Source organism: Zonotrichia leucophrys, chromosome 20 (assembly GCF_028769735.1).
Source record: "Zonotrichia leucophrys gambelii isolate GWCS_2022_RI chromosome 20, RI_Zleu_2.0, whole genome shotgun sequence".
NCBI classification, from domain to species: Eukaryota; Metazoa; Chordata; class Aves; order Passeriformes; family Passerellidae; genus Zonotrichia; species Zonotrichia leucophrys.
In genome coordinates this window covers 14,350,138-14,365,853 of record NC_088189.1, presented here as the reverse complement: position 1 = coordinate 14,365,853, position 15,716 = coordinate 14,350,138, and the positions used below count along the sequence as shown (strand labels likewise).

At 52.6% G+C, this 15,716-nt stretch overlaps 1 protein-coding gene across 10 annotated transcripts in view; it reads right to left on the bottom strand.

Annotated features, from left to right (window-relative positions):
- Positions 1–15,716, bottom strand: part of CHD6 (chromodomain helicase DNA binding protein 6) — a 101,432-nt gene that overhangs the window by 45,422 nt on the left and 40,294 nt on the right. For 8 of the 10 annotated variants that reach the window (XM_064730012.1, XM_064730003.1, XM_064730010.1 and 5 more), the window contains exon 2: positions 12,713–12,768. The exons of the other annotated variants lie outside the window; for them this stretch is intronic. In XM_064730012.1, the coding sequence (XP_064586082.1) occupies positions 12,713–12,745 (33 nt within the window). In that variant the 5' untranslated portion in view covers positions 12,746–12,768. The remainder of the gene's footprint in view (positions 1–12,712; positions 12,769–15,716) is intronic. 10 annotated transcript variants of the gene reach the window in all.

The following is a 15,716-nucleotide window of genomic DNA, read 5'->3' as shown; positions in this document are numbered from 1 at the left end:
TCTGCCCAACAGAGGCTGACAGACAGAGGCCTTTTGGCTCTCCCCAGCCAATGCAGGTCCCAGCAGAGGTGGCTGGCCTCGGTGTGTGCATCAAACATTGGTTCTGCCTTTGATCAAACACTCCAGACTTCACTTGGCTAAGGCAAGAGCAAGCTGTGCATCCACAGCACTTCCTGCCTGCTGCCCCAAGCCAGAGATTGTCGCAGTAGGGCAAGGACAGGGAATCAGGGATGCCTAGCAGCCTATACAAACAAAAATAGGGTTCCCAGGTCCATCTGGGGCAGAACTTGAGGCAGAAGAGAAGGGTTAGACCAGCACTGTTCACAGGAGCTGCTGTGTGCCAGGGCTCCCTCCAGGCCAGGAGAGAAGAGCTGCTCTTCCTCCTTCAGCACTTCCTTCATTTCCTGGGCACTTTCCAGCACTGAACACTGAAAGGAATTGAGCAGCCTCCTGGGCATGCTCAGCCACAGCAGCACTCGAGGGCCCCACTCTCCTCAAGCAGCAGTAGGAGTGCCTGTTGTGAGGACCCAGGCTCAGTGTGCAGCAGCCATCGCTCCAGAGGAGCAGCCCAGGCTGGCAGAGCAGGCAGGGGACAGGCCAAGGAAGGGAGTTGTGGGTGACAAGTCTCAATGGGAACTGGAACCATCCCTTGCAGCAGCTGCCAGAGCAAGAGAGAGCAAGGGATGCACACAGGAGCGGGCAGAAGCGCTGTGGTGTGCTGCACAGATGGGGGGAGGAACATGTCAGGCTCCATTTCAGCTGCTCTGCCGGTCAGGTTCCATCCCCAGTGCCCCAGCTCCTCCTAACACACGGCTCAGCCATGCCCAGAGGGAGGCAGTGGCCACTGCTGGGCTTGCCCATCACTAGGGGGCTGGTAGGGCAGCACCAGAGCAGGCCCAGTGGCACGAGCGGGGCTGCAAAGCTGATCCTGCAACTGGGGGCTGGTGGCTGTGCCATGAGTCCAGACATGGGCCCTTCCCACAGCCTGGAGGTGCCAGCTCCTCGTAGGGAGCCTGTGGGGCAGCTGGTGAGTGGCCCAGAAGTGCCAGGCAGCATCTGCTCTGCCTGTGGGGACAGGGGCACTGTTCGCCCTGTTACCTCACACACACAGCTGCCCCAGGCCAGGGGCACTGCTTCCTTCACAAGCCCCTTCCCTGGTGCTGAGATGGAGGTGCCAGTGCCTCTGGCAGCAATGCCCTGGCTCTGCAGAACCTCAGCACCATCCAGTTCCTCAAGACACCTCAGAGCTGTGGGAGAGAATGCAAATCTTTACAACTTACAGGCTGAGGGCTAGAGCCCATCCAGGGCTGTCTAGGCACAGGGTGCTCTGTAACACTCGAACTTCTGATTTGGATTAGATGGCAGCATCAAATGAAACAGACTGCAAGTGGAAAGGCCCCTGATGCCCCTGGAGCCCCCCACGAGTGAGGCTGCAGGCTTGGCTGGCGTTGGTCAAGCAGGCTGCACCAGCATCCCTCCCCACATGCAGCCACCTCCAGCCCTGGCTGCTGCTGCTGTCTGCCCCAGCAGCCTGGGATGGGGGAGCAGTCATCCCACCACATGGAGCAGCCATCACAGGGCACCTCAGGAATCAAAGGAAACCTCTTCAGGACCAGGAGAAAATCAGCACTATTGATGCTGCTTCTGAGACCACTGGCTGCCCAACAGGATCAGTCCCAGCCTTTGCATTCCTCAGCTCTCACAAGATGGGGACCAGCTGTAACAATTTAGAATCACAGAACGGCCTGGGTTGGAAGTGACCTTACAGATTATCTACTTCCAACACCCTGCCATGTACAGGGACAACTTTCACTAGACCAGGTTGCTCAGAACCCCATCCAGCCTTGACTTTAACACCCCCAGGGATGGGATAGTTCAGCTTGTCTGAGCAACCTCTTCCAGTGCCTCACCACCCCCGCAGCAAAGAATTTTCTCTTAATATTATATATCTATATATATATATATAGATATATATGTGTGTGTATTTCCTCCTAATATCTAATCTAAACCTACTCTCTTTCAGTTTGAATCAATTCCTCTTTGTCCTGTCACCATATGCTCTTGTAAAAAGTCCCCCTCCATCCCTCTTGTAAGTCCCCTTTAGGTAGTACCCCTGATAGGACAGTAGAACAGAACAGCATTTTACTCACTTGATAAGAGCAGTAGAACAGAACAACATTTACTTTTGTCAAGGACAGTAGAACACAACAGCACAGCCTTGTAGAAATAGATAAAGAATGTAACTTAGGCAAACAGAAGTCATGCAAAGTGCAAGCAGGATGCCAGCTCAGCTCTACGAGGCTGACAGAGTAGAAGTAGGCAAAACAACGATATTGCACTCACTCAAAAACAGGGTTGAGGAACAGCCACCTAAAATGGACACCAGAAATTGTCCATTTGGACCCAATGAAGTTGTCCAAATGGACCCCAAAGAACCATGTAAGGACTTCTGGTAAGATGTGCAACTATGTAAAATAAAGCCAAGGCAGTGGGGATATATGTAATATGCATATGTATATGTATATGTGGGAACATGTAATCAGTGTGCATGATAAAATCCCTGTTCACCCAACACTCATCCCACTGGAATGGAGGAAGGATCCCCTTGAGTGACCACCATGCTGCAATAAAGAATGTCTGCTTCTAATACTCAAAACTGTGTTACAAAGTTTCTATCCAGACAATTTTGATATCACTCTTTTTGGTATTACTCCACTCCTAAACCCCCTTAGGAACTGGAAGGCTGCAATCATGTCACCCCTAAGCCTCCTGTTTTCCAGGCTGAACAAACCCAATTCTCTCAGCCTTTCCTCCTAAGAGAGGTGCTCCATTCCCCTGATTAACCTGGTGGCCTCCTCTGGACTGGCTCCACCAGGTTCGTGTCTGTCTGGCACTGAGGACTCCAGAGCTGGATGCAGCACTGCAGGTGGGGCCTGAACTGAGGGGACTGGAGGGGCAGAATCTCCTCCCTTGACCTGCTGCCCACACTTCTTTTGATGCAGCCAGGACATGGTTGGTTTCTGGGTGCCAGCACACACGGCCGGGCGTGTGCAGCCTCTCATCCACCAGCACCCCCAAACCCTTCTCATCAGGGCTGCTCTCGATCTGTTCCTGCCCCGCTCTGGATCAATACTGGGACTGATACCCAATCTAGACGTCCTTAAAGATCTGCCAGCTCTGTTCCACTCCCTTGTCGCAGAGGGCAGCCTCCCTGGCAATCCCACTGACGATCTCCCTGAAGAGCTGGAAGTCTGTTTCCCTAACACTCAGTGTCAGCACCTTGGCTGGGATCCCTGTGGGCATCAGGTATCCCAGCCTGCCGTGCCCCAGGAGCAGCGCTGGTCCCAGCCAGCAGCGACTGCCTCCATCTGGAGCAGCCAGAAGCCTCTGGTGCAGGCTCTGCCACGAACAGGCCATCAAATGCCAGCCTGTGGGACCCAGGCACACAGCCAGGGCTCACACAGGGAGCACATGGACAGAGAGGCAGGGAGACCAGGCTGCTTCCACCAAGCGCTGCCAGCCCAGAAACCATACTCCCAAAGCCGGTCTATTTTGAGGGGAGAATGCTTCATGCTATGCTCTTGAAGCCCACAGCAAGCTCTGGCCATGCATGTAGGACTGCTGCCAAGCACAGTCTGCAGTGAGAGCCTGGCGCACTGCCACGAGCCAGGGAATGGGATTTTTCTACTACCCCTTGATGAGGTTCAGTTTATCCTGGCTTCTCGTCAACAGGAAAAGCCTAAGGAAGCAGAGCCAGCTTGTGCTCCTGCATGGCTCCAAAGCACCCTCAGTGCTGTGCCTGCAGCAGCCTGGCTGGCTCCTCACAGCAGGCAGGAGCTCAGTGCCCCTGTGCAGCTGCTGCCGGACATCGGCTGCTGTCCCCGTGCCCCAAGGAAATCACCTCTGCTTCCAAAGGGTGACAGCCTGAAGGGCCAGGATCACACTGATGGGGACACAGCACTCATTGCAGGAACTCTGCTGCAGCAGCAACCTTGACCTGAGTGGCCTGAGAAAGAGGTGTCCATGAGCCAACAGGCTGCCCACTGCTGTGACTGGGCTACTTTCCTGTGTCTGCAGCCATGGCCAGCACTGACACACCACCATACTGAGATCCCCAATGTCACAGACATCTTTTGTGAAAAATCCTTTCTTTAGGATTTTTCCTTCTGGGAGGCTGAGGCCCCAGAAAAAGAAGGTAAACAGTGGTTATCTGCTGCTGTGGAATGCAGCAGGTGCACCTGTGATTGGCCCATGTTGGATGTTTATAATTAAGGGCCAATCAAAGGCCGAGCTCTCTCTGGGAGAGAATCAGAGAGAGCTCCTTTGTTTATGGATTTTTCATATTCTTTTCTTGGCTTAGCAAGCTTCTGAACTTTTCTCTCTATTCCTATTAGCATAGTCATAATGTAACATATATATCATAAGATAATAAATCCAGCCTTCTGAACATGAGGTCAAGATTCTCGCCTCTCTCTTCCCCCTGCAACCCTTGCAAGCCCTGTAACATCGGGTGACCCCGACTGAGGACAAAAACCAACACCCTTCACAAGAGAGGAACACATGTAGCTGCAGGAGCCTAAACCTGGCAAATCACAGCTCTGGGAAATGCTGCAGCAGGGTAAGGCAGGCTGCTCTGGGTTGCTCTGACCAGCTGGGAGCTGCTCTGGGCAATGCTGACCCTGAGGGGGCAGGGGTGGGGCAGGGCAGGCAGGATCCCTGTACGCCATCTGCCCAGGCTGCTCCAGCACAGGCTGCACCCACACCTGTAACCCTGGGTGCAAATGCACCTGGGGGCACTCAGTACTCTGTAGTACTCATAAGGTAATATACTCCTAAGGTATTGGGGAAAACCACTAATTGTGGTTAAATCCTGCTGCCCTCCTAAGTGGCTTCTACTTGTCAAGGTGTGAGGGGGTCTCCTTGTCACACGCTCTGTACAATTCAGTTTGGCCATCCTCCCCCTGCAGAGCTCTCTTGGCCCAGCTAAGGCATAGGTGACAAGTCACCCTCTCCTCACAGGAAGGCTGTGCCAGCTCTCAGGCCACCTGCCTTATCCTGCCCAGCGCTTCTTCCAACCCCACTGGCTGTGGGGTGGCAGTAGGAAGCACAGAGCATCAGAGGTACCACAGAATAGTAGCAGGGCTTCTGCTCTGCTCCTTTTTCCTTCACAAACCACAGAATGCACCCTGGAACAACCTGCAGGCAGATGCCAAACTCTGCCAGTGCTTTACAGCCTCCTCCAGGAGCAGGGACAGCCCCCACTGAAGACATGCATGACTGGTTCTCCTATACTTTACCAGGAGCATCTTGAGACTTTCCACAACTTTTCAGTCCCCCTTTCCATTTCAGCATCTCAGATGACTGCAGGAATCAACCAGCACCTTTCTTCCGCTATTTGTGCTGTGAAAGCAGCAGCATCTTCCCTGTATTTGGTTTCCTTGACTTTAATCAGTCACTAATTTACAGAAACACCTTTCATCAGGACAACACTTCATGTGTTTACAAGCACTCGGTGAGAAACCTCCTCAGCCGCTGGCTGGGAGCCCCTGAGTCTTGCACCAGCCCAGCCCAACTTCAGCCCTGTGAGCCAGTTACCTTTAAAATCCCCAAGAGATTGCAAGGACTAACTCTGCTTTGCAAAAGTCATGTTGACTATTCACCAATGTAGTATTTTCAGAAACAAAGTGCTTAATTATTATAGTTCCTAACTATTTACTCAATACCTAAGTGAATCTATTGACCTTTAGTTTCACATTTACTCCCCTTTCCCCTTCCATGGCCCTAATGGGTGATGGTCCCGACACTATTTATTAGCAATTCCCAAATCTCACAGTGTTCCTTTACAATTCCAGAGTAAAGACCCTCAAAACAGGTGGCTTATGTGACTTTGTTCAAAAATTTCTTTGTCACACCCTTTAAGGGCAACCTTTTTATGCCTGTGGCATCAGAGAAGGCTCTGGGTAGAGAGCCTATTTAACTGAGCTGCTCTGCCAACACTCACTTTAGATGAGCCCTCACTTGACCTCACCCTGTTTACTCTGTGACTCCTCTTAAAGACTTTTTAAATCCCAAGAGAGTTGGAAAAATATCTGTTATTAGACTCCATGTCTTCAGTGGTCCCCAATGTGATGCCCTGCCTTGCTACAGGGTTACTTTTAAATTCACAGAGTATGTGTCCTTTTTCTTACTACCACTTTCTTAAACTAAATAGAAACATAATTTTCCATTTAATTGCCCATTCTACATACCCATTTTACATGTATACCTCAACAGGCAGCTTTGTTGTTTCTGGGTATTTTGGAGTAAAGAAGAAGTAAAGACGATGACTTCCACATTTTGGTAGAGGATGCCCATCTCTGAACCTCTGGTAAAACAATTCAAGCATGCTCTGCTTCCCTAGAACACTTATTATCCCTAGAACCATGCTTTTGCACTGTCTCTCAACTGGATTTTTTCTGGTGATGACTGTAATAATTTCACATTTCCAGAACACACTTTGTTATTTATTTTTTTATTCCCAGAGGAATCTTCTATGAATTACCTTTCATACAGTCCTTCAGCATCAGCTGGAGCAGGAAGTCTTGTTCCATGTGTCTAACTACTATCAAATAGAAAGTCAGGAGAAAGAAGTGTTTAAAAACTCCCCAGAGAGCTGTGGAGGCTAACAGAGTGCACTATAATTGTAAGACCCCATTCTAGGGCAAAGCCAAGGTCAGGGTGGGCCTTAATGTCTCTGTTCTTGGCCTGCTGTCTCTGCTGGGTTAGGTGTAGAATGGCCTTGGGACAGCCCGCGCTCCAAAGGACGAGTGCACTCTTCAGATTTTTCGGTCTTCAATATTGTTTATTAATTCTTATCTACAAAGTCGTCTCCCAGCCTGACAGAGGTCTGCCCAACAAGACAGCCACAGGCACACTGACCTCCCCCTGGGCAGTCGTCTATTTTTATACTAAAAACTACATATAAGATATTTACCTTTACCTTCCAATACCTTTTACCCTTGTTAACAAGTGCAGATTTAATGTGAACCAATCCCAAAGTGCCAGCATCACCATGAGAGATGGGTGACAAGAAGAAGAAGAGAAGGGCAGGGCACGCCCTGATTCCTCCATCTTGTCTCCTAAAAACCCCCCTGTACCAAGATCTCAAAACCTGTGTTTTCACCCTGTGAATATTCAATTCCTTCACCACTTATCCCCAAGTGATCCTCTTGTCCTCATACAGGTGGTACATCCCGTGCAGGGTCAAAATCCAACCACCAAGCACTTCTGGCAACATTCCAGGATTTCCGAGCCCCCCAGGGGTTATCTCGGCAACTCTGGACATCAGGAGTGATGTGCTGAGTTCCCACATGAATGGTGAGGTGTGTTTCCTTAGCTAAAAATTGTTTTGTTTCATTAATAGTCTCAATTTGAATGCCAAGTTTTTATTCAGGATTTGGTGGAAAACACCACCAGGAGGTGGGAGGCAGAGCAGCTCCTGCCCCTGTTACCCAGAGAGCTCCCCGCCCTCCCCAGGCTGCTGAGCCATGGGATGCCCTGGCTGCTCCAGCCCCACACAGCACCAGATCCTCTGCAAGGATCCTCTGCACAGCCATGTGAAGGGACAGATAACCAACTCCCCTGGGCACATGCATGGCAGCTGAGGAGCAGCGAAATTCAGCAGAGTTTGCCCACACCTGCTTAGGGCAAGGCCAGTGGGACTGCCCATGGTGAGCCTGGGACAAAACCTGCAGCCTGCAACAGGTACCTGCAAGGGGAATAACAGCACAAACAGGGAACTGCTGCCCCACAAAGGAAGTGCTGATATACACAGCTTATGCACTTGCAGCAGCAGCAGCAATAATAATAATAAATAACAACAACAACAACTCCTCTGGACCCACATGGTAGAAGTCACATGCCAGCACTGCCAGGAGATGTGATGGGGATGAAGGAGATGTTGCATCCACACTGCTGGGTGCTGGAGCCTGGTCCATATTCAAACCCTGCACTATCCCATGAGTTTGGGTGTGGGAAGGAGAAAAGACCAAAAGCTTCACGCCCAGCCCATAAGGCATCCTGCAGGCTCTCCTCTCCAAGAGCAGTGCTCCCAGCAGGGCAAGGCTCTGCCACAGCCTCAGGATCTGAAGGGCAGCTCTGTCTAGTAAGAAGGCCACAGATGAGCTCTTCCAGTGGAAACAACACCAAGAGCAGATCCACCTCCTCTGGCAGCCAGGCTCAGATGACACCCACTCAACACAGCCTCACCAGGCAGTGTGACCACAGCCAGCAGCACACGCCACCTTGCACCCAGCTGCCAGGACCATTCAAGCCCCGTTTGGTGCATGCTTGGCCCAGCTTTCCTGCAGCGTAGCAGGAGAGCTCTGCAGAAGCCTGCATTTGGGTCTAGGGCATGTGTCAAATCCCACAGAGATCTGTTCTGTACGAGGAGTGCCCACAGGGACCCTGACTGCAGGGGTCACAAAGGTTTCCATGCTCTTTAGGCACAGACTGATGCCTGGGGGCTGCCCACCCCCCGTTGCCCATTTCCCCCTCAGCACTGACCAAGGCCACCAGCCAGCCTGCCCCTCCAGGATGGGCAGCACGACACAGCTCTGCCTCCCTGAGATGGTCAGGCTGCCCCTCCAGCCCAGCCTATCCACACAGCTGGTTGCAGAGCCCAACAGGAGCAGAACAGGCAGCTTCTTTCACACAGAGGTTTTGGCAGGCTGGTGAGTCAAACACTCCAGCAGCCCCATCCCCACCAGCGCTGTGTACAGCACGGGTTGTTGTGCTCGGGTTCACAGCGTCTGCACCCCTTGTTTCCCGCTCTTAATCCAATGCAACAAGAAGCTAAAAATAAACAAGTGCCACCTTCCATCATGTCTCTGAGCAGGCTCTGCAGTCACCATGGCATGTGTGCAGTGGAGGTGGGGCCTGGCTCTGTTCCCAAGATGCTCCACCACAATGCAGCTCTCACCAACTATAGCTCCGAAGCTGTGTCCGGTGACAGGGCCAGCACTGGCAGGGGGCACACGTGTCCCCACCACCCTAGCAGAGGGAATGGGTGGGACAGAGGGCAATGCTGCTGTCCTGAGCTGTCCAGGCTGTCCTCCCCACTCAGGACGAAAACCTGTGTAGCCCCTGGAGCTTGGGGGAGACCCAGCACTTGTGGCTGTGTGTGCAGGAGAAGGGCACTCTGGCAGCTCACTGCTCCCCCGCCCTTCACCCTTACAGAGTGAGTGCCCAAAACTCCAGCCCAGCATCAGGGGGTCATCAGACCTGACAGTGTCACAAAAAAGGCCACAGCCAACCTGGGACAGAGCTAAAAGCACCCTGCCCCCGTGCTGCTCCCACTGCTCAGGAGCCTGCCCCAGCCTCGGGGAACTCTGGTAAAAACCCCCAGCTGCATTTGCAGGATAGGAGACAGCAAAGCTCTCTTTCACATAAACAAACCCATAAAATTCAGGAAAGTCCTTCATTTTATGCAGTGAGGGCTTGAAGCAAAGGCAAGCAGAGCTCCCCCAGATGCTCCCAGGGTCTCCCTCTTGCAGGGGCTGCCCAGCAGCCACAAGATACCCATAGCCCTGGGCTGTTCCCAAGGCCAGCCACTGCTGTCTGCACACTGCAGGGGATCCAGCCATTCCTGCCACTTCCAAGCCCAGGCTGGAAAGTCAAAGACCCCTCCAGAAGAAGCTAAGGGGTCACAGGACTTTCCACCTCTGTGTCTCAATGCAATTCTGCTCTGCTCTCACAGTCCATGCAGGATGGGAGCATTTTCATGGCTGTAGAATAGGAAGATTTAGAGGCACTGTGGAATAACTGCATTTATTTTTAGCTCATTATTTATCTGGCTATTTAACAAGTCAGAGTTTGGCAGAAACAAAGAATAGAAAAGACCCTTCAATGTCCAGGGACAAGAAGGACACAGACAGGAGAGACAGTCCAGGGAATGATGGTGCTGAGCCCTAAAAGGAAATCCATCACTTTTCATTGCTTTCGGGGGAAACCAGGCAGTCCTGTCCCACCTCCACCAGCAGACAAGACACTCTGGCATGAGAACTTGTAAGTGTCATGAGACAAGTGACAGGTTTCACAAGTTAGTCACAGCTTGATGACAAATGCACCAGATTTTTGTGCATCACTAAGGAAAAAGAGTTGTGGAAACACAGCTCCTGCCTTTGCTAACAACAGCCCCTCACATGAGTGAACCAGCTGGCAGTGCCCAGTAACCCAGCCCATCATAACTGGCACAGGAACAGCAGCACTGCTACAGGGGGCACCAAGGGAGCACAGAGAGGAGCTCCTGCTCACACAGCCCACTTTGAGACCCCATCTCTCCAGCCCAGATTCCTAATCCACTGGCAGTGGACATAGGGAAGACAAAGCACTGGCCTAGGACAGCCAAAGACTAGGGAAAGGAAAGAGCACATCCAATATTTTTTCCCTAAGGCAGTTGACAGTTCCCCTGCTGTCACCATGATATTTTCTGAAAAATCCCTTTGCCAGGATTTCTTCTCCTGGCAAGATGAGAAGCCTAGCTTCTCCATGTTTTGCTCCTCTGGAATGTGATTTAGAGAATTGTTTACCCAGCACGTGAATTGTTTTAACTCAATCACCAACCCTAGTCCATTTGGACTCTGGTCAGTCAGGACTCTGGTCAGTCAAGAGTTTTTGTCATCATTCTTGTTCTAGCCTTCTGATGTCTCCTTTCTCTTTCTTTAGTACAGTTTTAGTGTATAATTTTCTTTTAATATAATATCATAATATAATAAATCAGCCTTCTGAGAACTTGGAGTCAATTCTCATCTCTCACCTTGTCCTGGGGACTCTCACATCAACACCACAACACCCTGCCATCCCCCACCAATATGAAGGGTACCAGCATTTTGCCAATCTTTTCATCCATGGGCCTGATCCTACACCCTTATGATGACCAACATGGAGCTTCTGCAGATGAGAGGCTGCCAGGGAAACATGACTTTTGAGAGCCCTGGAACCACATAAGCATCTCATCTTCTTCAGAGAGACTGTTCAATGGAAGGCCACAGCCCCTCTTGGTGCCATGAGAAGTCTGTATGCAAGGTGTGGGCACTCCTCAGCTCAGGTGTCCAGGGTGATGTGGAAGGCCACCCCTTGCGAGTTTTGCCCCCAGTGCTGCTTATCTGAGCATTGCAGAGAGCCACCTGCCCCTTCACCACCTCAACCAGGCACCCAGAATCCCTGCAGGAACCCTGCTTGGCCAGGCTTTCTCTCAAACACTGAATTTGGAAATGCTGCACCCCACCCCGTGACATGCTGCAAGGTTTGTCCTAGACCGCTGCTGGCTTAGAGATCTCAGGAGATGAGCAGCTGGAGCTCAATCCCTCCTTCCTCACACCACAGGCCTTTATCTCCCTCCCAGATTTTATCTGCAGCAAAACAGCTGTAGAAAACCATTTTCAGCTGAGTCCTCTAAAATCTCCAAATGGTGGGGGAGGATGGTTTTGCCATGCTTAAACCCCATGTCATTTCAGTAATCCCGCTCCAGAGCACCCAAACATGCTGTATTAGCCCAATGAGTGGCATCAATTTCTTACCTGGGCTTTGCTGTCAGAGGAGGGAGATCACCAACCCACACCCCAAAGCATCCTGCTCTCCTCCAGAGGCCTTTGCTCTGCCCTGTCTGGAGCAATCCAGCCATGCTGGTACACAAGACCTTCCATGATCCCTTGCTCCTCCTCCTCACCTTGAGGCTGGCTCTGCTTCTTCACAGTATCTTCAGGACACACTGCTAAACTCATTACTTCCTACAGCACTGGTGTTCCCAACACACACTTTTCAATATCTGCAGCATTTGCCTTGCTGGAAGCCCAGAACAGCACACTAACCTCTTCAAAACACTTCCTTTCCCTCCTCCTCCCACTAACCTGCCATGGCAGTGTGATCTGGGGTGCCCTGAGTACCACATGCTGCTTCAGCACTGGTTACAAATGGCACAGGCCTGTGCTCTCAAGCAGATTTATCCCTTTGCTCAGTGCTCACTTGAATGGTTTCCCATTAAACCAGCACGGACACAATTAGCTCCAGGCAGACCAGTTTGTTTTGCACCTCCAGCCACATTTCAGCCCCACAGGCAGAGTGGCTCTCCATGCATGTAACAGGTCCTTTCCCCTCAGCAGAGTGCCACCAGTCAGGCTCTTCCCCTGCACACACTTAATACAGAGACCACTGGCTCATAAATCTCCTCTGGGAGCAGCAGGCTGTTATGATCCAATGCAGCAATCCAGAAATGACAGCTTTGTGAGATGGGATTTTTTCTGAGTAAGGGAAGAAAATTCCCCCCTGTTCAAGCCTTCACAGCTCCCAGACATGATCTTCCTGAACCTCCCAGCTGGTATTAGTTTTGGTGTATCACGTTAGCAGCAGCAACCACAGCAAACATGATTCTGTAAGGAGATTACAGCAAGAACCAATATTGTCGACTTTGAGACAAAAAGAAGGGCTGTTCCTCCACTGGGGCAGCATCAAGAGCATTTCCACTGCTGAAGATAAAGCCCACCTTGTTCAATGGTCCCATCAGGCTCACCCACTCTGGGGTGCAGCTCAGCTCCTTGAAATTTGTCCTGAGCTGCACCCCTGCCTGGAAATTCAAGACACTTGCCCACCACACATCAGTTGCAACAATTTCCACATGGGACATGGTCCTCAGGCCTTGACAGCTGAACTGGGAGAAGGAGAGAGGGTCACAAACCTGCTTTTCTTTTTTCTGTATTTTCATTATCATCAAATCTGGGATGAATGTTATTTCTGCAAGACACAATACAAAAAAAAAATCACAATGATGAGACTGCTGAATCTGAGGCACTCCATCCCTCTATTCACCCCTGCAGAAGGCTGAGCCTACCCTGGGGCTGCTCAGAGCAACAAAGCTGACAGAATGAAACTCTCAGGGACAAGCTTGGGGATGTCTGCTCTGCTGAGCCACGGCAAGAGCCCAGCCACAGTTATCACCACAGCTCAGCTGCTGAAACCCACCAGCCAAGCCCAACGTGGCAGCCACACTCTCGGCAAGAAGCGGCACGTCTGGGGCTTGCACAGAACACACTCCAAACTCCTCAGAGCCCCAGGAACAGCCCAGGCCCTGCTGAGAGATTTGGTGGACGCTGCCAGCCCTGCAGCAGCAGAGGGAAGTAAACAAACCAGCCTCTGCCAAGCAGCAATGACAGCAGCAACAGACTGGAGAGGATGCGGGAACTTGCCGTGGGCTGTGAGCCCTATGACCGTGACCAGGCAACAGCTGCTGTGGGGACAAGGATGGGCAAGCAAGGAGGAGAAGAGTTGTGTCTCCCCACAAGCAGCCCCAAGTATAGTGAGAGTCCCTGTAAAATCTATGTACTGGATAAGTGGGTCCTAGTTATTCTAAATAAGTCACAGCTGTGAAGTCCTTACTTGGGCAGCAGCTGTGGATCATGAAGATAACTGGGATAAAAGGGGTGGGTCGACAGCCCTGGAGGAGCCCTGTGAAGCCACGAGGAACTGCACAGCAGAGAAGAGCTGCACGGCGGAAAACCAGCTAGGAGGTATGGACTTTAGATATGATTGTAACAGTAAGGGACTCTAGAAATATGAAAAACAACAATATGGTTACAACACTCAGGTGCAGTGCTGGGGCTGTGCCCCCGCAGCGGGGAGAACCCTGCATGAGTGGCACCCACCACAGTGGGAATGGGCTGAGGGAGGGGTCAATCCAAGCAAATCCCCCACAGCAGCCCTGATCAGAGGGGCTGCAGCTGCAAGCCCAGCTCTTAGCAGCACCTTAGTGCCAGGGGCAGTCAGGCCCCCATACTTTTCTCCCTATTGGGTCAATGAAGGGTCTGTGGCAATGCAGCACCATGATGTGACAGCTACAGCTGGTCTGAAGCTGCACAGATAAATTGGCCATAACAGACACCAACTCAACCAGCCTAAGTTTGTTAGAAAATAGAAGTAAACAAGTCCTCAGGTATGATAATGACGGGTCAGGTTCAAATTCAAACAGGGGACCCCAGCCAATCCCATTTAATTACAAATGCAGACACATCATCGGCCACTGAGCTGGGTGGTGTTAAGATCCCAGCCAATCGGGTGTGTAAGCACAGGAAATTTGAAGCCCCCATAAAAGGGGGCGCCCAACAATAAACCTTGGCTGCTGTCCTGTGAACTTTGGTGTGTTCTGTCGCGTGCCTGTCTCCAAAACTGCAGCAAGTGGCGACCTCTGACGTGATACCACAGCTGCCACATGCAGAGCAGGAAGAGAGGGCAGCGGGAAAAGCTGCCTGCAGCCTGTGGAGCTGCAGAGAGCAGTGGGCAGAGCCACTGCAGTCCCAGTGGAGCAGCAGGTAAAGCTTTGAGCAGCACGGAAAGATCTGAAGAGCGAGGCGGATAGCCTCGTTGGTCCGGACCCTTTGTAAATAGAAGAAGCTGCAGGAAACATGGAGCATGGGGTTCACTGGAAGAAGACCCCGTGCTAAAGGTATGGACCACCCTCTTTTTATCTGAATGAGGGGTAAATTTTGTGGAACAGGCTCTGGAAACTGCTACGGACACTATGGACATTATAAGGCCCTAGAGATTTGTATTGGATTTGCTGGGACAGTTAAAAGTTGAGAGGGACGCCAGAATGGCGGTGGGGACGCGGCAGGCTCTGCCCACTCAGGTGTGCACAAAGACAGGGCACTGGGCGAGGCAGGGCTGTCGCACCAGACGCGTGGGACAGGGGGCGGGCAAGGCGGCTGCGTCGGGCTGTGAAACCACGGCACACCGCGAGGCCGCCCGGCGCCGGGACACCTCGCCAGCCGAGCGCTGCGATGTCGCAGCGAGCCGCTGCAAAGCCACGCCAAGCCACGGAGCCTCGTCTGCCGCTGAGCCCTGCTGTGGCCCCGTGCGAGCACTCTGCAGCCATGCCCGACGCACCGGCTCTGCAGCCGCACCGCAGCGGCGTGCGGCCCTCGCGGCCGCGAAGCGCCCTGCAGCCACCCAAACGCACACCGAAACTCCTTCCCCACACAGATGTGCTTGGAGCGCCTCCTCCCAGGGCTGACTGGCTTGGCTCTGAAACTGCACCTACGACCCGGCTTCCATCGGGCTTGCCCACTAACCGCTGTGACCCGTGGGCCCACCCTGGATATACATCACCACGGATACCCATGGCCCATGGACACCATTCCAACGTCCTTCCTAGAAGTAGCGGCAGGACGGAGGATCCCAAAGTCCCAGTGCCGCGAGCGTTGCCGTTGCCACTACCAGAGCTGGAACCACCCCTTGTACACACGCTGGTGAGGGACTCAACACACACACACAAGAGATGCCGCCTTTGCCGCTACCAAGTCAGCGCTGTGCTGCAGTTTTCCATTTGACGCTGGCGGGTCCAGCCGCACCGAGTGACGCCATCTTGGGGAGCCCTGAACAGCCGCCACTGCAGCGGGACCAGGGGAGCCCGGCGGGCGGCAGACAGCGACCTTCTCCTGCCCTCCGTGCAGCACACAGCCAGGGCTGCCACCGTGCTCTCCATCCCGGCCGGCACCGAGGCCGCTCCAGCGGGCCGCGATCCCGTTCCCGCTGCCTGCAGCAGCACAGCCGAGGGGTCGCAGCCGTGTGGGGAGACCCCGAGACCGAGGGCGGCAGCAGGCGGGGCCGTCCAGCCGCTGCAGCCCACTGTAGCCGCGGCTGGGCAGGTGCGCAGGGCAAACCCAGAAAGTCTACCCACGGAATTGAGA